The sequence below is a fragment of the Cydia splendana genome, chromosome 20 (genome assembly GCF_910591565.1).
Source record: "Cydia splendana chromosome 20, ilCydSple1.2, whole genome shotgun sequence".
NCBI classification, from domain to species: Eukaryota; Metazoa; Arthropoda; class Insecta; order Lepidoptera; family Tortricidae; genus Cydia; species Cydia splendana.
Genome location: NC_085979.1, coordinates 9568986 through 9591879, shown reverse-complemented (window position 1 = coordinate 9591879; position 22894 = coordinate 9568986). Strand labels below are relative to the sequence as shown.

At 38.9% G+C, this 22894-nt stretch overlaps 1 protein-coding gene across 1 annotated transcript; it reads left to right on the top strand.

Annotated features, from left to right (window-relative positions):
- Nucleotides 1–999: 999 nt before the first annotated feature.
- Nucleotides 1000–21957, top strand: LOC134800690 (titin homolog). The gene is made up of 9 exons (XM_063773185.1): nt 1000–1404; nt 8470–8607; nt 9303–9459; nt 11435–11568; nt 12190–12357; nt 13896–13977; nt 14689–14731; nt 14839–15714; nt 15831–21957. Exons 2-9 carry the CDS (start codon nt 8474–8476, stop codon nt 20324–20326), a joined length of 6090 nt encoding a protein of 2029 aa, XP_063629255.1. The 5' UTR covers nt 1000–1404; nt 8470–8473; the 3' UTR covers nt 20327–21957.
- Nucleotides 21958–22894: the final 937 nt, after the last annotated feature.

Below are 22894 nucleotides of genomic sequence, written 5' to 3'. Positions count from 1 at the left end.
CGAGGGCATTGATGTGATATATTCCTCGGATGTAGACCGTAAACCTAGAAGATACGTACCTACCTATCACTACAAACAAAATAAAAATACATTTTTTTAAGTTTACGAGGATCAAATTATGTATATCGTAATATTTAATCTATACTTGGTCAAGCAGATCTTGTCAGTAGAAAAAGGCGGCAAATTTGAAAAATGTAGGCGCGAAGGGATATCGTCTCAGAAAATTTGAATTTCGCGCCTTTTTCTACTGACAAGATTTGCTTGACCATCTAAATTAAAATTTATATCTACAATAAAACCTTTATTTTAAATTAGCGCACGCATATAAAGGTATCTAAGTGTAAAAGGAAAATGTTCTTTACATAATAAATTACAAAAACACAAGTTGAACAAGGTAACCTAACCTCCACGATTTAGCAATAAAATAGAAATATGTGAGTGAAACAGAATCATCGTCATCATCATAACTTAAGAGCTTTGCTCTTGTCGGAAACAGAATAGGCAGACACAATAACCATAAACAAAAGTTTTTAGCGGAACCCAACGCAGGTAGTAAGGTTTCCTTATCTATAACCTACTAAACTAAAGAGTAGTGTCGAAAAGACAGTCGTGTTTTAATAATAATAATCTTATCGAAGAGAAACGATTATTCGCGCTAACATTACTATTTACTATTAATAATTTAATATCACCCCGCATTCGTGATTCGCAATGCGGTGACGGGCTCGGTATTTAAATATAGGGGTCAGGCCAAGGCACCACTTCAAATACGGTCCCTTTTATTATCACACTACACACCCCAGGCCCAGTATCGCGACTAGAAATTACCCCTACTAATATAAATCGAAATACGGAACCCTAAAAACTCAAGAACGTACTTTGGTTAAAAACCTGTCTGCATATAAACGAGTAGATATTTACGTAGGTTCGTAACGGTAACTTGTTTGACAACATTTTTTGAACTAAACTAAAAAAAGACTCATAGGGTACGCAAAAATAGCTTCAAATTATCAAAATAGCTTCCTATCAACAACTAGTGAAAGTAATCCATAAATAGCATGTTTAAGACTTTACCTTTGGAAACTGGAAAAAAGATTGCTCAATTTGATCCTCATTTTCAAGACACGACCGCTCCGCTCGGCTCCCACGACCTAAATGAACTAAAATGCACGCTTGCCGGGCTAGAGGGAGATAGCGTCCGCCGTCCCCCTCGCACTTGGGGAGCGGTTGTCATGTCGATTCAACCGTCCGCCGGGCCACGTTTCTTCCATTTTGTTTTGAATCGTCACAGCGTACACGACTGGGAAAAGTAAAACATGGTTATCAAACGTGTCAGTGTATCTTCGAATTACTAATGGATTGCGTGGTGAATTTTAGTTTTAGGAGAGCAGTAAAAGGATAAAGGTAAAGCATAATTGTTAATTACGTATTCATATTGTTTTGACAGCTGTTGCGAAGGTGCTTTTTACTTTTTTCTGCGTTTAGTTCGAATTATTATTTGAAAGTGATTGTCGTGAGCGCTCGGCCGAGGCGTCATGCCGGTGGGAGTTGAGAAATAATAATGAAATAAATGTGTGCTTTGTGACGGAATAGCGCGGTGTATTTTATCTCGTGCCGCAAGACGTGCGCTCTGCAAGACCAGTGTTTGGAGAATGAGTGGGTTGTCCGCCATGTTTTTTGTGCAGCTGCGCGTAACGGATTAGTGTTGCCAGATTTGATTGTTATTAAATTAGGTACCTATTTGTTTTAAACTCATTATATTTTTCGATCACTGAAATATAGCCAGCCAAACAAGTTTGTCAGTACAAACGGCGCGAAATCCAATTCCTTCGCGCCTACCTTTTTGAATTTGCCGGTTTTTTCTACTGACGGAAATGGCTTGACAGAGGATAGGTTGAATGAATTTAAAAAAATAAAAGAGGTATAGGTTTCAATTTCTTTGAGTTTATTTATTGGAATATGGCAAGTTTTATAAAAAAAACCGGTCAAGTGCGAGTCGGACTCACGTTCCAAGGGTTCCGTAAATTACCCATTTTTTTTTATGTGGAATATGAATGAATTGCCATTAAAAACCCGTACTGGCCGTACTGGGGTCGGATCAAAAACTAAGTAATTAAGTCCGACTCACGCTTGACTGCACATTTCTAATAGATTTTTCCTGTCATCTATATAGCTGCTTTGTTACTGCACACCGTTGTATGGGGACCTTGCACTTTGAGACTATGCGCTGAAACTTGGCACAGTTGATTCTTAGCTGGTCTTGAGCAGATACAGACCGGGAGCCGTCGAGAGCCACCTCTCATTTAGTGAGGGGGGAGGGGGAAAGTTCGACGCTGCCGCGCTTCACTTGGAGCAACATTTCTCTAAAACTATACCTATTAGGGAATGTAATATATCATTTTCGGATAAATTAAGGATGAGGAATCTAGTTTTGGAACAAAAAAAATGCACTTTCTAACAAAAAAAAAACATAAAGTAGAAAAGACTAAAAAACGTATTTTTGATTTTTTCATAATTACCAATTTTTTTTTAAAGTGTAGCAGGAATCTGAAAACAAAAAATACAGTCGTAAAGCTACACTTACTACGTTTAAGAAAATATATAGTTTAATATACAAAACTGTTGATAAATGGGAGATAAAAAATAATATTAAGCGTGGGTCAGAGTGATCTCAATACAAAATATTATGAATGTGGGAAAGTTACTTATAATTTGTTCTACAATCGTTTATTTTTCTTGTTTTTCGTAAATAACTCGTAAACGGTAGCCCACAGCAAAAAAATATCTTTTACGTAAATAATCTGTTTCAGATTTCTTATAAAATAAGTACTACTGTTTTTCGGTACCATCAATATTAAAAAAAATATTGAAGGGAGAAAATAAATACTTAGGTCCCTTTTTTTAGTCATTCGTAAATAACTCGTAAACGAAGGCCAATAGCAAAAAATTTTTTTGTACATGAATAATTTACATAAAATTTCCTACAAAAAAGGTCATTCGAACTTTTTCGCTAGGATCAATATTAAAAACGATATTAAAGAGAGAAAATAAATTCTAAGGTCCCCTTTTTAAATATTGATCCTAGCGAAAAAGTTTGAATAACCTTTTTTGTAGGAAATTTTATGCTAATTATTCTTGTGTTAAAATATTTTTTGCTATTGGACTTCCATTACGAGTTATTTACGAATGACTAAAAAAGAGGACCTAAGTATTTATGTTCTCCCTTCAACATTTTTTTTAATATTGACCTTAGCGAAAAAAAGGAGCACTTATTTTATAAGAAATCTGAAACAAATTATTTACGTAAAAGATATTTTTTTGCTGTGGGCTACCGTTTACGAGTTATTTACAAAAAACTAAAAAATAAACGATTGTAGAACAAATTATAAGTAACTTTCCCACATTCATAATATTTTGTATTGAGATCACTCTGGCCCACGCTTAATATAATTTTTTATCTCCCATTTATCAACAGTTTTGTATAATAAACTATATATTTTCTTAAACGTAATAAGTGTAGCTTTACAACTATATTTTTTGTTTTCAGATTCCTACTACACTTAAAAAAAAAATGGTAATTATGAAAAAATCCAAGATACGTTTTTTTGTCTTTTCTACTTTATGTTTTTTTTTTTGTTAGAAAGTGCATTGTTTTGGTTCCAAAAAAAAATTCCTCATCCTTAATTTAACCGAAAATGATATATCACATGCCCTAATAGGTACAGTTTTAGAGAAATGTTGCTCCAAGTGAAGCGCGGCGGCGTCGAACTTCCCCCCTCCCCCCCACTAAATGAGACGTGGCTCTCGAGGTCTCCCGGTCTGTATCTGCTCATGACCAGCTAAGAATCAACTGTGCCAAGTTTCAGCGCATAGTCACAAAGTGCAAGGTGTCGTGCACTAACAAACTAGCTAATAGGTAAAAAACTATTATGTGTATTTTTTTCAAAATTTGAAACCCAGTAGTTTCAGAGATAAAGGGGGGGGGGGGGGGGTCGAACAGACAGATGCCCGAGTGATCCTATATGGGTTCCGTTTTTTCCTTTTGAGGTACGGAACCCTAAAAAATGCGGGAAAAAGCAAACGAATTTTTATTTAATTTTTAAATATTTTTATTCGAATGAATGTTGATTAAAAAAACACTTTTATTTGCATGTGTGGAGGGGGGTACTAAGGGCCACTTGTACCATTCACTAACCCGGGGTTAACCGTTTAAACCTGGAGTTACCATGGTTACCAGTACAATTTTACCGAAATTTCCTCGGGTTAGTGGGATGGTGCAAGTGACCCTAAGTAGCGGCTTACAAAATAAGTACACTTAAGCAACATACCTACCTAGTATGTTGTTTCTCAAAAAATAGCATCAAAACTATTACGTTTCAAATTAAAAATAATAATAGGTTTGCATATTTAATTTTCTACTATACCCCTCAAAAGTGGCCGCCATGTAGGTACCTAATACATACCTAATTCATTTATTTACAATACACGTCCGTCTGTGGGTCACCGACTTACGTTTGTGTTCCAAATTTCAACCTAATCGGCCCAGCAAATTAACTTGGGATGGGATAGACACGAGTGATCCTATAATGGTTTGATGTTTTCTTTGTGGTACAGAACCATAAAAGCTGCAAAAAAAAACTAAAGGCTTCGTCACACAGTCGCGTTTTCCGGGCGGGGCGTGAGCGGGGCGCGCCGCTTTTACATACAAAACGCTCACGCCCCGCCCGGAAAACGCGCCTGTCTGACGGAACCTTTAATGAATAAAAAAATCCCTTTAATTAATCGGACCTGCTCAAGTCAAAATGGAGACCTTCGCTAAAGCTAAAGTAAGCTAAACAATATTCATAAACCTTAGTAAGGGGTCATCCATTAATTACGTCACACGAATTTCTAGGTTTTTTTACCCCTCCCCCCCTCCTTGTCACACTTGGTCATATTTGGCAAACCCCTCCCCCCTGGTGTGACGTCACATTTCTTCAAGGAAATCGGCAAATATTTATTTAATATTTTATCAAAATATTTTTGACAAAAGAAATATTAGTAATTTTATAACCCAAAACTGATAAAAAATAAAATTAAACGAATAAAAACGATTATCGTTTCAAAAACTTGTTATTTAAATGATAATTAGCGTATAAAATAATTTAAATACATTTTCGGTTACTGATGAAGTTAAAGTGACGTCACAAAGTTTATGACTCCCCCCTCCCTCTTGTCACAACATGTCACACTTTCTTGACCCTCTCCCACCCCCTAAACGTGTGATGTAATTATTGGATGACCCCTAATAATATAGGCACCTAACGATGTGGCGAACATTAATGTTTTCGTAATAAAAACACTTAAGTAGGTACAACAAGTAAGTTTATATAGGTATGTACTACCAGTACCACAGTCAGCAGCAAAAGTTGCTAAGCGGGCCAGGTGTTCAAAATTACCTTGACACGCTCTTATTCTCTTAACAATAAAGTCGCGTCAAGATCATTTTGAACAACTCGCCCGCTTAGCAAATTCTGCTGCTGACCGTACCTATGATAATAAGATAATAATAAATAATTTATCGGGGAGACCGAGCTTTGCTCGGAAAACATATAAAATCAAAAATGCGCGTTTTCCCAGAGATAAGACCTAGCTAGATCGATTTTTCGTCCCCTTAAACCCCCATATACCAAATTTCATCGAAATCGTTAGAGCCGTTTCCGAGATCGTCGTAATATATATATAATTATACAGGGTGGAAAGGCACGACGATCCTTTCCGGAAATGGGAGATAGTTTAACCTAAGCTCTATATTTTCTCCATAGAAACTATGTTAATATGGGCAACCGTTTCTAAATTATGACCTTTTAAACATCCACGCAAAAAACTACTTTGTTCTAACCCTAACAGGTGACAGGGTCAATGAACTTACTTGTAAACAATCAGTATTCGACAGGAAATTATGCTAATTTGTTGCCATCTAACCATTTTTAGGTCTGCTTACAGCACGGTAAGAATCATTGCAGGATTTTCGCTTTCTTAGTGGTTCCACTTGTTCAATACTTGAATGAAATAGTTATGTTATTCCTTAATATTAATAATACTAACCACAACATTGTTTACAACGACAGTTCAAATGGTGACATTGACAACCACTCAAAAGTACGCAATCGTCTTATAAATATCTCTGGTTTCCTTGACTGATAAAAAGGTTTTAGTTTCTTAACACGTTTCACAAAATTATTTTCGAATAATTGGAAACTATCTAAAATAATTAAAAATAACAAGTAGGTTGTGTTAGTTGCACCAAATGAACTTGCAAAAATGAAATACTAAGAATAAATCAAGAATAAATACTTCTTCAATACCAAACTAACAAACCTTCTTGCGTGGTAGGAAATAGACAAGACGTCTGATGTTTGAAATTAAATTTTCATTGAACTATACTTATTGAATGTCATATTCTTCAAATAAAAATGTTAGATGCTCGTGGCTATTTAAATTTGTGGGGCTGTGTAAAAGATATGGTGTACCAAACCAAACGGAATGTGAAACTGCGGACGAAATGAGATAAAGGCTAATTGGTGCTTTCTGCGGAGGATAAATGACGAAGAGCATACACTATATCGCATGTGCATCGACATACTCGGGTACGGGCTGCGGCGGCGTTGTAATACACGGAGGTACATTTGAACACCGTATGTGAAAAGAAGATAGTATTAAATATTGGAAAAAAGTAATTATCTAAGAAAGTAATAAAATTGTTTGTAATATTTTTGCATGCATTTGATTTATTTGACATTTATGCGTCATTCATACATCATTGCGATACTGTCAACGATCGGAAAAAAGTGTAAAGTCCCGAGCTTTCCCGACGGAGATCCTTAATCTAGCCGTCATGTGCACATGCTATAGGGTTATCACCACAGTTAAAAAGTAGTATTTTTGCAATTTTTATTTTTTACTCAATTAACGATTCTTACCATTACCAATAGTCTCTGTATCACTTAAACGACCTAATACTTCCGGGAAGGATCGTCGTGCCTTTCCACCCTGTATATACAAGAATTGCTCGTTTAAAGGTATAAGATAAGAAAGATATATACAAGAATTGCTCGTTTAAAGGTATAAGATAACTAAGCAAATTCTGAAATTTGGATACGGAACCCTAAAAACAATGACACTGCATGGGAGAGCCACTTACGCCAGTTTACACCATTTAATTCAAATACCGATGTAAGTGGAACTCGCTCTCTGTACAAATCGCCGCGCAGGTGGGGCCTTCTTACGATGGTTTTTTATTCAGTAAATCTAGAAGGTCGTAAGTACATAGGTTTTTCTATTAACTGAAGACGTAATATATCTGAGGGTCTACCGCGTAAATATAAATTTCTCACAGCGCGGCGCGCTCATTCTTTCTTCCGTGAAATTTCTTTATCTGCCTCTATTCGTACTTCGAGTTTCCGGCGAGAGAGGAAAATAACGAAAATTAGAATTTCAGTTTTGTAGGCCGGCGTCAGGGCCGTCTTAAACTATGATGTGGCCCCTGGGCACTTAAGAATTTGGGGCCCTTTTGGAAAGTAAAGAAAGCGAATTAAACTAACATTTTTCTACTATGATCTTCTATTTATTATGAGTAATCAAATATGGGGCATTATCTATGAAAAGGGCCCTTATTGTCAATGGCGCTTACGCCGCACAGCGTCGCGCGGCATTGTATTTATATCGAGCATCGTTAATAATGGCGTAAGTGCCATCGACAATAAGGTCCCTTTTCATAGATAACGTCATATATACTGTTACTTTCTGGCCTTCGGGGCCCCCTGAGGATGGGGGCCCTAGGCACGGGCCCTGTGTGCCCTTATGATAAAGACGGTACTGGCCGGCGTGAAGGTGGCTTGCCCTTGACCGTATTAGTTATTATATTTACTTGACGCGCGAATGATGACTATACTTACTTGACAGTTGACTAAATGTCAAATCCCAACAAGACCGGCCAAGACCATGTCGGCTCATGCTCAGTATAGGGTTCCGTAGTTGCGCTCAAAACCAAAATCCTTGGGATCCAGAATATTTTGTTTAGTTTTGACTTCCTTCTAACCTTGTTTTATTTAATAAAAGTTCAAAATTAAATATTGTAATTTGTCCTTTATATTTATGAGAAAATCGTACCAAATCTATCTCTATAGGTAGACAGGGCCGTCTTAAACTATGCTGGGGCCCTTGGGCCTTGGGCACATAATAATTTGGGGCCCTTTTGGAAAGTAAAGAAAGCAAAATTGAACTAACATTTTTCTACTATGACCTTCTATTTATTATGGGTAATCAAATATACTGTTACTGTCGGATCTCGGGGCCCCCTGAGGATGGGGGCCCTGGGCACGGGCCCCGTGTGCCCTTATGGTAAAGACGGTACTGTAGGTAAGTAGGTATATAATAATAGTAAGTGTCTCTGCATTGTTCACATCGATTTTATCATTTCTGGTACAGCAAAATGTCGGAGCTGGACAAATTCAAGCGGCGTATCATCCGCTCGGTGGCGCGCCTGCTGCTCAAGGAGAAGAAGCCTCAGGAAGAACTATGGAAGGAAATGAAAAAGGAAACCGGTTCGGACTGCCGTACTCTATGGTAAGAGAGTCTACTTATACTTATGCACTTTAGATCAATGAAAACTGGGTATTTTAATGCAAAACAATAAAATGTTTGATATGATAATCTCTTAGAAACCCCCTGCAATTTTGGGAACCTTAAAGCAGGCCACTGACGAGCCTTCCAAATGGATGCCGTTACAATGGATTCATCCAAATGGACGGCATCCTAATATTAAAGATTGTACGTTTTTGACATTCACGGACCGATTTTGGATTGCAGCCACGCTATTTGGACTGTTGGAAGGCTCGTCAGTGGCCACCTTAAGAGACTCTGTTTTTCTTGGATTTGCCAAGCCACTCTAATTCAAAATGGCGGCCATTTTTAAAAACTGACTAGGTACCTACTAAGTTATTCATAATAAGGTACGTTTCGGATTCTCAGATATTAATTTTCATCATGATTCAAAACAAATTTTCCGTTGCACGTACTGTTTAAAAAAAACTGAAAAAGAGCAAAAAATTATGCACACTTCCTGGCATTGCGCTAACTCGGATTAAGTATTTAGGAGCAAATAAAGGTATTAAAACGGTTTCCAGCTTGCTGGGAATTAATTCTTCGAAAAAAATAATAATTTGGTTGGCCTAGTAATCAAATGTACATCAGAGCCAATTAGCTTGTAATAAATAAAACTACTTCTGTCCTTTAAATATTAACCTCATACATTGTTTCAGGGAGCGAATGCGAGCGTTATGCGTAAAGAAGCTAAATCGTATGATAGCAGTCGACGATCGCTCGGCCAATCTCCCAAGTATCGCTCGGCTATCCCTCACCGACTGGCTACTAGTGGACCTCGTGTTGGTGCATGAGGAGATAGACGTTATTGCTATGGTGAGAAGGGTTATATTCCTATAGCAGTAGATCGCTCGGCCAATCTCCCAAGCATCGCTCGGCTATCCCTCACCGACTGGCTACTAGTGGACCTCGTGTTGGTGCATGAGGAGATCGACGTTATTGCTATGGTGAGAAGGGTTATATTCCTATAGCAGTAGATCGCTCGGCCAATCTCCCAAACATCGCTCGGCTATCTCTCACCGACTGGCTACTGGTGGACCTCGTGTTGGTGCATGAGGAGATCGACGTTATTGCTATGGTAAGAAGGGTTATATTCCAATAGCAGTAGATCGCTCGGCCAATCTCCCAAGCATCGCTCGGCTATCCCTCACCGACTGGCTACTAGTGGACCTCGTGTTGGTGCATGAGGAGATAGACTTGACAGATGATTTATGCAGCGTCTGTAAGCGAGGAACAACGTCTCTCGTGGCTGTATAAGCCAATGCGGGACCGGCATTTGCGACCGCATTTATGGCAGCTGAAGCAGGGAGCCATGTCGGCACCATCAGGTGGATTGTGCCTCTTTTTTGCGTTTTCGGGCAAGGTCTTGGAACCATGCGTTGTCGTGAATTTCGCGACCTTTCGCGATGGTACCCCTCCATCCATCGCGATCTGACGCGAGCTCCTCCCAAGTGTCCCTATCGATATCAAAAGCGACCATGTCGCGTTTCGCGCAGTCCTTAAAACGCAGCAAGGGACGTCCAATGCGGCGCTTTTTAAATGCTATCTGGCTCAACATAATCTGCCTAGGCAAACGAGTGCTATCCATACGCTGCACATGCCCAAGCCACCGCAAGCGCCTCTGTTTCAGCAGGGCGGTGATGCTAGGAAGCTGTGCAATTTCCAGGACTCTCTCGTTAGTGACCCTGTCCTTCCAAGTGATGTTGAGGATACTCCGAAGACAGCGCATGTGAAAGGTGTTTAGTCGACGTTCCTGATTAGCGTACGACGTCCAGGTTTCGGCTCCGTACAAGAGCGTGCTCAGAACGCAAGTTTGATAAACAATCATCTTGGTCCTGATAGTAAGATGTTTGTTATTCCACACTCTTGTACGCAGCCTGCCGAACGTCGTGGCCGCCCTGCCGATGCGAAGGTCGACCTCACTGTCGATGGAGAGGTTGCTCGACACGGTGGACCCTAAGTAACAGAACTTGTCGACCACCTCTAAGGGTACAGTCTCCAGGAGGATGGATGGTTGGAAAGTGTACCCTTGCGCTAAAATTACGGTCTTCTTCGTATTGATAGACATGGAGAACAGGGAACACGCGTAGGCAAATTTGTCTATCAGATTTTGGAGCTCGTGGGGTGTTTCAGCTACGAAGGCTGCGTCATCGGCGAAGAGCAGACTGTCGATAAATAGGTCAACGCGATTACGACGAGATTTTAAGTAATTGACATTGAAAAATCTTCCATCTGCTCTCGTGTGTAGATGAACTCCTTGCTGCGTGTCACCAAAGGCAACCTTTAGCAAAAGAGAGAAAAATATGCCGAATAGTGTTGGCGCTAAGACACAGCCTTGACGAACTCCTCTCTGCATTTCAAACACGTCGGATGCTTGGTGGAAACGTGCACACAGTCGCACTTCTCACTCACTACATACAAAACCTAATCTGTAATGATGACACAAATATGTACATAGAAAATGATACACGTCAAAGATAAATCTTGCACACCTATTGTGTAGGTACGGATAAGTCACAAGATATAGTTGTGTGCATGTACAGTTAATCTTGTACCTCGGCAGAGGGGAAATAGTGCCTGATCAAGAGGCCGTTGAGTACAGATCATTGCCCCCATTCGATGAATTTGCTAATCTAGTAAATCACAATAGATCTACAGTTTAACGCGGATACAATTCGATTACTTCGTGTGGCTTTCCATCAGATAAGGGTTTATGCATATGAAGTATAAGGGCCCTTCTCTATGGAAAGTCACATATTATGATGAAAGTTAAACTACGACTTTTTTTCAGGATAAACCCGACAACAAGGAATACCCAGCCCTAATAGAACTATTCAGCTTGGTACAACGATTCGACATTGAAGGGCGCTCCGGGGAGCCGCTAGCGGAGTCCTGGGCCGCCGCCACCGTCTACTACAATCGACAGTTAGTATCTCTCATAAGCATATAACTCTCGTTATTCTAGTACAACAGTTAAGACAACTATAATATTATTCATTATGCAACGGTTCGTAGCCGAAAACACCTCGCGTGATTTGTGCACAACCCCTTAATCAATAAAAATCAATAAATCCCATAATTCTCGATTCGCTGATATAAGAAAACCCATATTTTTACACTTGGCTGTAACCACAGAATAAATAATAGTACTAGGTACAGAAGATTCACTCTCTAACAAAACGCGTTACGATCAGGACAGATATGGCCGCTAGGTGGCCACAGCGCCACGTGCGGCTTATGGCTAGCCACCAAAATTGGTGTGGAACGGATGTACTTTTAGTTACCTGTAGCAAAGCGACGAAATCGCGGAGTGAGCCACGCCTGCTGTTTCAAAGCGACGAAATCGCAGAGTGAGCAACGCCTGCTGTTGCAAAGCGACGAAATCGCGGAGTGAGCCACGCCTGCTGTTGCAAAGCGACGAAATCGCGGAGTGAGCCACGCCTGCTGTTGCAAAGCGACGAAATCGCGGAGTGAGCCACGCCTGACTGTAAATGTACAATAATATTGTAAGTAGGTACATATATAATGTGCGTATTACACTTTCAGAGGCCGCCAATGCTCCCCGATGCTACTCCAACGTCGCTGGTACCAGCTGAAGAAACTCACCCGCTGCCGCTTCTACAAGTTCTGGTTCTCATATAAGGGCAACACCCGTCTTCTAGAGGAAGCTAGAAAGTCTATGCCCTCGAGACTGCAGATGGCTATCGCTAAGAGGTATTCAAATTTGAAACTTATGTTCCTTAGTTTCATTCCATATTTGAATAGCAGCGCAGCGTCTTTCATCATATGAAACAATCAAATCCAAAGGCAGGAAAAGTGGTGCGTTTTAGCGCGCGGGCGGTATGGTGATCTTGCTTCTGAAGGGGCTATCGCGAACATCAAAGTTCGCAAGTGGCGGGCATTTTTCACTGTCACTCTAATTATGCCTTAATTGGAAAGATGCCCGCAATTTACGAACTTCGGTGTTCACGGTAGGCCCTCTAATTGGAGTCAAAGGAATTTGAACTTTGCAGTACCTAGTTAAAGCCCATATTTAAACAGCAGGGCCACGACATCGCTTGTAAACTAAACTAATCTATGTGTGATTAGTACAGTCGCCATCAGATATATTGGAGCGGTCAAGGCGCTCACAAATATCTAAACACGCCTCTATTGTCAAGGCGCTAGAGTGCGTGTTAAGATATTTTGAGCACCTCGGCCGCTCCGATATATCTGATGGCGACTGTACCATTGCCTGAAATTATGTTAATAATATAACGGGCTGGCTTAAAAGTAATGAGAATTTTTGTTTTCGGACATAAAAACAAAAAGACAATGGCCATGGATTTCTGGATGTTATATTGAAGAACTACGCAATTAGATATTAGAACCAAATTCAAGAATGAAGTACTTAATTGGCCTCCCTTGTGTTAGTTTACATAACATGCGTCTGACCGTTTGCTTTTCACTTTGGACAAACTACCACGTACTCTCTGACTGATCGTTTTGTAATTACACGGTAAAATTTATTTTATTCTATAATATTTTTGCCTACTATCGCAATACACATATCAGAGTTATATAATATTTGCCAAAATTCTTCGATTGATTTAAGTCTTGGGGATATTCTAGGGTTGGAAACGTTTAGTCGTTTTTCCGCGAGAGCCTAAAACCAGTTAAAAACGTCATTGCATACATTTTACCAAAATATGATACATAAACAATTGTATCTAAATATCAATCAGTTGCAGATTTCATGAAAATTTTTAGTCAGTTAGCAATTGTGAATGATGGCATGATATAGATAACAAGCTAATATGCCGAAATAATTAAAATTAACGGCAATAAAACAGTTATGGAATGTGAATAAAACGTTGTCCAAAGCATGACGCAGAGGGTTTGAACACAGTTATGAGAAATCGGATGTGGGAGACGTTATTGTATATATAATGTTTTCTTGTAATGGGGTTGGCCGGTGGAAGTTTTTAGCAGATGGCGCCATCATAGCTTGCCCCGTCAATCCCTAGAATTGTGTCAAATTTTTGTTTTTTTAATACCCTGGATGCCAGCTCTTTAAGCCAAATCTCATAGAAAAAGGGGCAAGCTATGATGGCGCCATCTAGGCAAACCTTTGACAGTTGCCAACCCCATTTAAAATATGCTCTTGTTTGTCATTGTAAAATTTCGAAAACCCATAGCTATTGTCTTTTTTTTTATTTCCGAAAACGAAAATTCTCATTATTTTAAGCCAACCCGTTAATTAATTGTTCTAGATACCCACAAGTCATAACGAAAGAGTACCCAGATTGGGAGGAATTAATAGAAAAACGTTTTGTCATAATGCCTGAGAAATTCGTGAGTGTTTTTTTTTTCTTTTTTTGTTAATCTAAACTTATATCGTTATTTCATTCACACTATAGGTACATAATTATATCTTTTCACCACACCAGCTCGGAAAGGCTTACTTTGCACTTCAAAAACAGATAACAAAGTTGCATTTTATTCACATGTGAGGCAAAGTAATCAAATGCAAATTTAGAGTTGTTTTCTTATGTTTGCTGGTAAAATTGACTTTTAAATGATGATTTTGGATGATAAATATTTAATAACATTCATTTGGATTTGATTTTGTTTGATATTTTACATTTAATATTTGCTTCGGGTTGGTGTGGTGAAAAATGTTGTGTTTCACTCAGGGTCAAATTTTGTTTAACCGCTCGTGCTTTGAAACCCTCGCAACGCTCAAGATTCCATTTTTCAAACCACTCGCTACGCTCGTGGTTCAATTTTGGAATCTTTCGCTTGCTCGGGTATCAATATTAGCACGAGCGGTTAAACAACAACTTTGCCTCCTTGTTAAACAAATAACTATTAATCCTTTGAACGCCACGTCTATCGTGTGCTGCACATCGGTTGATATTAGGCTGTAGCCGCGCGTGTCAGTTGACGTCATTGGCGATCAAAGTGTTAAATGATACATGTCTCTCACTCTGTTATAACTTTTCTCCAATCTTACCAAACGCGATCACAAAGAAATCGTATCTAATAACAATTCAATTATTTCAGGAAGAAAAAATGAGGATGCCCAACTTACCGAAGCCTTGCAACTGTAAGTATAATTTATCAGAAATAATATTTATTATGTTCATCCAAAAATATAAATATCATCAATGTTAAGGCATGGTCCTTCTAATAAGTCGCACATGTATTTTTCAGCCAATGCTCCGGATCTAGTGGTTGTTGAACCCGTAATCGAGACCATAGACCTCCGCTTAGAATCAGACCCAGAAGATCAAAACGATGATGAAATTGAAGACACGTCTGATCCGGAAAGGAGCAATGATGCAACCGATATAACTCATCCAGCTACTGAAGAGGAAATTTCAGTTGCCGAAAACCCAGTTACTGAAGAGGAAATGCCAGTTGCCGAAGAAATCCCAATAAATGACGAAGCTTCAGGTATTCAAGTTAAAGCAGAATCCATGGAAGAAGACGGCTTATCAAATGTACAGCTCAGTTCTGCTACGCATGTCCCTGAAGTTGAAATACCAGACGATGGTCCAGATGAAACTCCTGAGGCTGCGTCTACTAATTCAGATGAAGTTGTAGTAAAATCTGAGGTGAGCCAAATGGAAACAAGCCAAGATGATGATGAAGATGATGTTATAGAAATACCAAGTGTTACTCCTGTAGTAGAAAGATCTCCTGAAATTGTTCAAAGAGAAACGGCGGAAATACCAAGTAATAACGTAACATGCGACGTGGATATTATAAATGACAGTGATGAAGCTGTTGATGACATAATAAAAGTTAAAGCAGATGAGTACTGCCGCAAAAAGGAAGAAGTTCCTGTTGAAGAGAACAATGCAATAGATGATTTGATAAAAGACAAATTAGAGACGTACCTTAAGACGCCCAAAGAGGCTATATCACTTAGTGATAAGAAACCTGATGTTGAATCTATTGATTTGAAAAATAAAGCAAACGTAGCCGCTATAGATTTAATGGCTGATTTAAACTTCGTTGATGACGGCATTGAATTTGTTGATGATGGCGTTGAATTTATAGAAGAAGATCACGCACAAACTATTGGTAAGTATATTTTTATACCTACATAAATATTATGAAAATATGTATAATTACTATAAATTTACTATGTGATTATGCGACACCATCGAGATTAATTTAGTGTACTTTTGTAATTGCAGAATCTACATCAATTCAAGACAATTTACCTGCAGTTGAACAACCTGAACAAGAGGATGATGAAAGCAACAAATTTGACTTAAAATTATTAATGTATCCTGTAGTCTATACTACCAAGTTAGACCAAATGAAAACGTTCAAAAACAAAGAAATTGATTCAGTAAAAGGTATAGAGGATATAGAAATGGCGGCCATTGAGAGTAAACCAGTCAGTAATAAATCACTTGATATTAAAATAAAAGAGGAAAGTCTGATAAATACTGCAGAAGATACAGCAGATAGTGATGATCTTTTCACCAACCGAGAAGTAACAGACGATGAGGAATCAGAAGAAGATATAATAGTGTCGCCGACCAGCTATATGCTGAAGAAACCCAGAACTCGCACTTACGATCCTATAAAACTATGCAAAAATCCTGATTTCAACACGAAACTTAAAAGATTGACTATAGGTTTTCTGAGTTCTACAAGAAATCGACAGTTCCTAAATGCTTGTATACCAATGACAATAGATTTAAGTAAAGCTTTTGAATCAAAATTAGTAAATGGTACATTGTATTTAAAATCCAGTGGTACAGCTCCAATTGTAGAAAAACAGGAAGGAATAGAAAAGCAAGCGTCTTCGATTGTCCCGACCGCTATGCCCGTACAAAGTCTCATTGATAATTCAAAAGTGGATATTCAAAATTTGATTCCACATCCATCCCCAATAGTCTCTGAAAGGACAAAAGTTATAAATTTACCTGATATTGATAAAGTTAGGAGAATAAACCAACAGTTGCTTACTGCTCAGGTGCCACCACTTAGGGTTTTTGCTGGTAATAGTAGAACTATTAATCCACAAGAAGTTAATCCAACAGTTTCAACTGTCCCGAGCATAGAACCTGTACAACCAGTGACTGATTCCACCTCCGTTCAAAATACCGTGCCTAGAATAAAAATTGAGGGCGAAAAAAGCGAAAATGACAGTTTGCCTACAGAAACCTTACCACCGGCTAAAGAAAAGCTGATAAAGATGATCAATCAGGCGAAAATCTTAACTAAAGAAGCACTAGACAAAATTGACGACGCCACAAAGCCAAAAGATTTTCCAATGCCGATTGTAGTACAAGAAGTAAAAAACATCATACCACAAGAAGTACCAACCAGAAAACACCATTATCAGCCTCGAGTGCCACTGCCGTGGGCACCAAAACATGCAGTACTGACAAAAAAAAACTTTGACGATTTTGGCCTGCTAACGTCAGATACTTTAAACAAAATGTTGCATTTACTGACGAGTGGTAATGAGGGTCATGGTTGCAAATGCTGTAATATACCGAAGAAAAAGAAAAAGAAAGGGAAACGTAAGAAAAGCGAAGATCAACAGAAAGAGTCGGAAAACTCAGACTCAGTGCAGGAAGTTGACAAAGAAGACGAAAGTAATAAATCCGACGTTGCAGTGCCAAAACAAGCCCCAAAACAAACGACCAAAGTGGTACCCGTATCTAAAGTGGTAAAAACTAAATTTTGTTGCTGGGCGAATCAAAAGCTTAATAACCGTAGACGTAACTCCAAGCACTTGTGTCCTCCTAACCCCTGCCAATGCTGTTGTGCGGATAAACTGGTCAAAAAAATTCAGGCAGACGAGGAAGCAAGGAAATTAAAAATGATGACGAAAACTGTAGTTGAACTATCAGATGACGAGGAAGACAGTCTGAGGAAAGCTTGCGAATCGATTGAGACTGTTGTGCAGCAATCAGCTCTACTGACAAATCAAGGTAAGGACAGAAATTCTGCAGTCCCGGCGGTGTCCGTGGTGGACAGAATACCTTTCCCAATTGTGAACGTGGTGAAGAGGTCACCAGCAGTTCCAACTGTGACCGTGATGGAAAATACACCTCGTGTTCCAACTGTAACCGAGGTGGACAATGCATCTGATGTTCCAGATGTGACAGTGGTCTCACCTGAAAAGCCCTCAACACCATCTATTAATGTTGAAGTAGTCGCACCATCTATTTCTAAGGTAACTATAGATTTCGGTGTTGATGCAAATGAAATTAAAGAAACACCAACGACACCACCAAAACCTAACATTAAAATAAGAGCTGCGCCAATTTCATCTTTGATGCCAGCCGATCGACCAGCAAACAGACCGATAATAGCTCGACCGACAATTCAAATCAATCCAGTAACTGTCAACAGGGCACCTGTACAAAGAGTACAAATGCGTTCACAGCTAAAACCTTCGCAGTGGGCCACTTGCACCTGTCAGAGACCTGCCCTCAGTCAAGACACTAGGCGGAACATAGTGATAGACGCGTCCACACAGTGTGTCATTCATCCGACGCCCATAGCTCCCAAACAAATTGTGAGTCCCCAGAAAACAGATGCATCACTTCAGATTCCAGAAACACCCAAAGAGAAGATTGTATATCTACACAGTAAAAATTTAGCCAAAAGCCCATCGGAAAGCCCAATATTTTTGGGCAAGAACAAAATTTTATTGACCACTGTTAAATTTCCGCGAAAGAAAGACGAGGTTGCTCCTCCACCAACTGAAGTTTTCCAAGCTCCTAAAGTTATCCCAACTTTGCCACTGCCTGCTGGTGTACAGTTAGTGCTGATGCCTTCAGGTAATGTGACGTACACTGTGGATCCCGGCGTTGAGTTAGATGAAGCCCAATTGGCAGCTTTACCCACGATTTTAGCAGCAGTGCAAGAACAGCTTAATGCTTCAGGCGTTACTTCTTCGCCGGCTGTTCCTGAGCCACAAGTCAGTGTAGCCGGAGATGTTGAACCTATTACAACTGTTACGCAGCCCGAAACTACTGGTTTTGAAAATATAAACTTGCCACAAAGCGATCAAACTGCGGAGACACCTCAAGCCGAAAGTAATATTAATGAACTTACCAACTCTCCAAAAACATTAGAAACGAACGAAGTATTCCAAGACACAGAACTGCCGCCAAAAAATACTAATAACGTAGATATGGAAGTCGATACACAGAGTACAAAAGCAGATACGCCAACAGAACAGGATACATCTACTACTACTAGTACCAGCGATTTAGAAAAAGAATCTGTTCCCATGACTAATGATACGGTAAACGAGGCTACAATTGATGCTGAAGCACCAAAATATATTACTGAACCACTTGCGTCTGCCCAAACAGCGCCGGTTATTGAAGAGTCACAAAGTGAAAAACAAAGTGAAATCCAAAGAGCAGAAGATAAAGAAGCACCTGAAGTAATTCAAGAGATGGAAAGTGTAACAGAAGGAAAAGAAGATGGCATTAGCAATAGAAAAAGTTTGCTATCTGACTTGATGGAGATGTCGGGAATATCTGCAGAAGATACGACAGCGCCTGATCCACCGGCTCCCGAACCTCCTGTCGTAGACCAAATAAATGATGAATCGAGGAATCTGCCCGAACTCAGCCCAGTCACATCTTTTGCTGAGCTTAAATATGCATGCGAACAGAACGGCAAGTTCTTTAAACTAGACTTTGACACGGGAGTTATAGTACCTATTAATGTTTGCATTAAAAAGAACCCTAAGCCTAAGAGATCTCCTACTAAAACAAAAGAATTCATTGATTTAACTGAAGATGTTGAGAGTACGGATGTTGACAACAATGAGACCCAAGCTACTCAAAATAAATCTACTGAATCTACTGATCGGCAAACTGGTTCAACGTTATTGAAAGAGCCTGTCGAATATTTATATAATGGTAAAACTGTTAACGTTTCGAGTAGTATAGTCAAACCAGTCAAATTATTTAAAGCTTGTCACCCTACGCCGAAGGTACCGAGGGTTCTAAAAGCTGCTCCACGAACAGTCCTATCTCCCAGGAACACTCCAATAAGCCTATTAAAGCGAACACATGTAGAAAAGAGAAAACAGAAATTCACAGTAGTCAGAGCGAAGGTCGAAGCTAAAATTGATTTGGTTGATTCTGATGAGCCAATGGAGGAAGAATATCTTGTAGACAGTTCTGACGATGACAAATCTCAAGACGATACAGGAGCCGAGCCGATGCTAGTTGAAGCTTTAAACACTTCACTATTAGATGATTCGTCAGACGATGAACCACTAGCTAAGAAATCTAAACATTTAAAGGAATCAGATGATAAAGAAGTAAGAGAAACGAATATATTTGATGAAATTCCTGATGCAACAAGTCCTGATGAACTGACAAATGATGTGAACGATTTGGTAGAGCATATAGAAACTGCTGCAGTTACTGGTGGAACTGATCAGGTACAACAAATTAGTGTGAAAAAGGCCGTAGTTACCACAAGCAGTAATAATGATAATCTTCAGGCAAAAGTAAGAACTACCCTTGAGCCTAATGTAATTGTCCGGTCAGAAGGACCAATAATAGAAATCAATGTTCACGATCCAATAGACAACCAGTCAGGCGATGAAGAAGATGAACCTCCTCCAGAACTTAGATTCATGTCTGATAACAGCGAGGACGGAGACGGGGATGAGGACTGCATACTAGGATTCTAAATTTAAACCACAGATATCGTCCGCTAAAGGCGCAAACCTATCTTGGAGGAGATAAGACGTTTGCGAATTTAGGTATAGGGTACTTTCCTACAAGTCAAATCAGTTACTTTTTTATAACTGTCAAAACGATTTGCTAATATGGAAATTATATGAAACATTACATCGTGACGTCACGGTCAACTCACCTACTTTTTATATTTCTATCCGATTCGTTAAATAGAACTTGTGTTTAAAAATAACTCCTATCTGTGTTTTTTTAATAATTATCTGGTGCTTTATTTCATGCATGGTGTAAAATAATTTATTTTAAATACAGTATAATACCCTATTGTTGCCCAAAGTGGCAAATCCTAATGTCCTTGAAATGGGGTTACGAGATTTGAGATTTTAGCCGACGAAATGTGTGTTTAAGTCAGACCAAGCTAACTCTGCAGCGATTTTGTGCAAGTTTTAAACGTCAATCTTCTATTAATTTATGACGTTTTGAGTCTGTGCTATCAAAATCGCTGCCGAGTTAGCTTGGTCAGGTTGGACTATCAGTTTTTACTTATATTTTAACTCTTGTAAATCCTTGCTTTGAATTTGACTGGCTTCCTCAGGTGATATCTGTTTGTCAAAAGTTAACGCCATCTACTTCAACTGTCCACTGACACCTTGGGTCATCTAAGTCTAAGGCATTACAACTCTTGTCCAATAAGTAACTCTGTTAATTATGTTACAAAACTACGCGCCATTTTAACATTTAACTATGTAATTTTTTAATTTTTCACATATTACCTTGGGTTGGATACGGTGACAACTGTTATTGTAATAAATTTTATTGAGATGTCAGTTGTCACCGTATCTAAGCTATGTAAATAATTATAATAGGGTCGGCGCCACACGAATGGGGCATTATCTATGAAAAGGGACTTTATTGTCGATGGCGCTTACGCCGCACAGCATCGCGCGGCATTGTATTTATATCGGAGCATCGTTAATAATGGCGTAAGCGCTACCGACAATAAGGTACCTTTTCATAAATAACGTCACAAATAATTTCCTTCTAATGATAACTGTGATTTACACAAAAATCATACATACGATACGAGTAAACCATAGGTTCTCAAAGTGAATTTACTAGATATTTTAATTCAATAGTAGGATAGTTGTGAATGTATTTAATTTGTCTGTGATATTATCCTGGTATTAGGATCTCTTAATGTATCTAGAATAAAACCTAATAGCTGGTAGAATGTGGTAATACTTACTTGTATGTATTACTTTCTCACTATGTATGTGTGTGTATATTTTTGTTTTTTTTCATCTATACTTTTTTCACGACACTTTCTGCTGAGTGATAGAGATAGGTGTATATTCTTTGCCTGTCCTATAAAAAGGTTAGAGGTAGAACACTTAGTTTTATTGTAATGAGTCCATGCCTCTGTCATCGTAATTGTCTTTGTGCTCTGGACTTTAAATACGAGCATTAATTTTACTAGAAATTAACAATATGTATTGCAGGGTCGCCCAAAAAAACCTTTAAAAAGAATTTTTACGAATATTTATTTTACTCACACGTCTTTAACAAAATGTTATTAAAAATTAAAACTTCATTTGACTAAAACAAAACGTATTATTCAAAACATTCTCATATACGAGGGGTGTTCAAAATATTCTCGGTATGAAAATGAAAACAAACAAGTACGAAAAGTTTGATATTTTTATTTTTCAATATACTCCCTCCCTATGTTCATCCACTTAAAAGATCGATCAATTTTTTTTAAATCCCCGATAAAAAATTTTTTTTGTCTTTGGTGTAAAAATGCTCCTCCACTGCCGCCTTCAATGCTTCATCATCAGAAAAAAAATATTCCATGCAGATCCTTTTTAAGATTGGGGAACAAAAAGAAGACGCTGGGGGCTAAGACCGGACTATACGGTGGGTGAGTAACAGTTTCAAACCCACATTCAACAATAGCTGCCTTGGCAATATGAGCAGTATGGACGGGGGCGTTGTCACGCAGAAGCAGAACACCTTTGGTTATCTTTGCTCGCCTCTTTTCTTTGATAGCATCCTTTAATTGACGTTGAATGTTAGCGTAGTACTGTCCTGTGATATTTACACCTTTTTCTTTATAATCGATTAGTAATATTCCTTCAGAATCCCAAAATATCGTGGCCATGACCTTGCCAGCTGAAGGGACGACCTTGAACATCTTGGGATGAGCTGAACCCTTAATGTGCCACTGCATGGACTCTTGTTTACTCTCTGGGTCATAATGATGAACCCAGGTTTAATCTCCAGTAACTATTCTTTGCAGCACCTCATCAGGATTTTCACCGCACAGGTCAATAACATCGGAACTACACGCTACACGCATGTCTTTTTGAAGCCGAGTCAGCATTCGCGGAACCCATCTTGCACTTACTTTTGACATATTAAGATGGTCATGGATAATATCATGTACGATACCAATAGAAAGATTGGTTACTTGAGCTATAGATTTTACCTTCACTCGACCATCTTCCAATATAAGTTTTTCCACTTTATCAATATTTTCTTGTGAAGTAGCTACTACAGGCCGA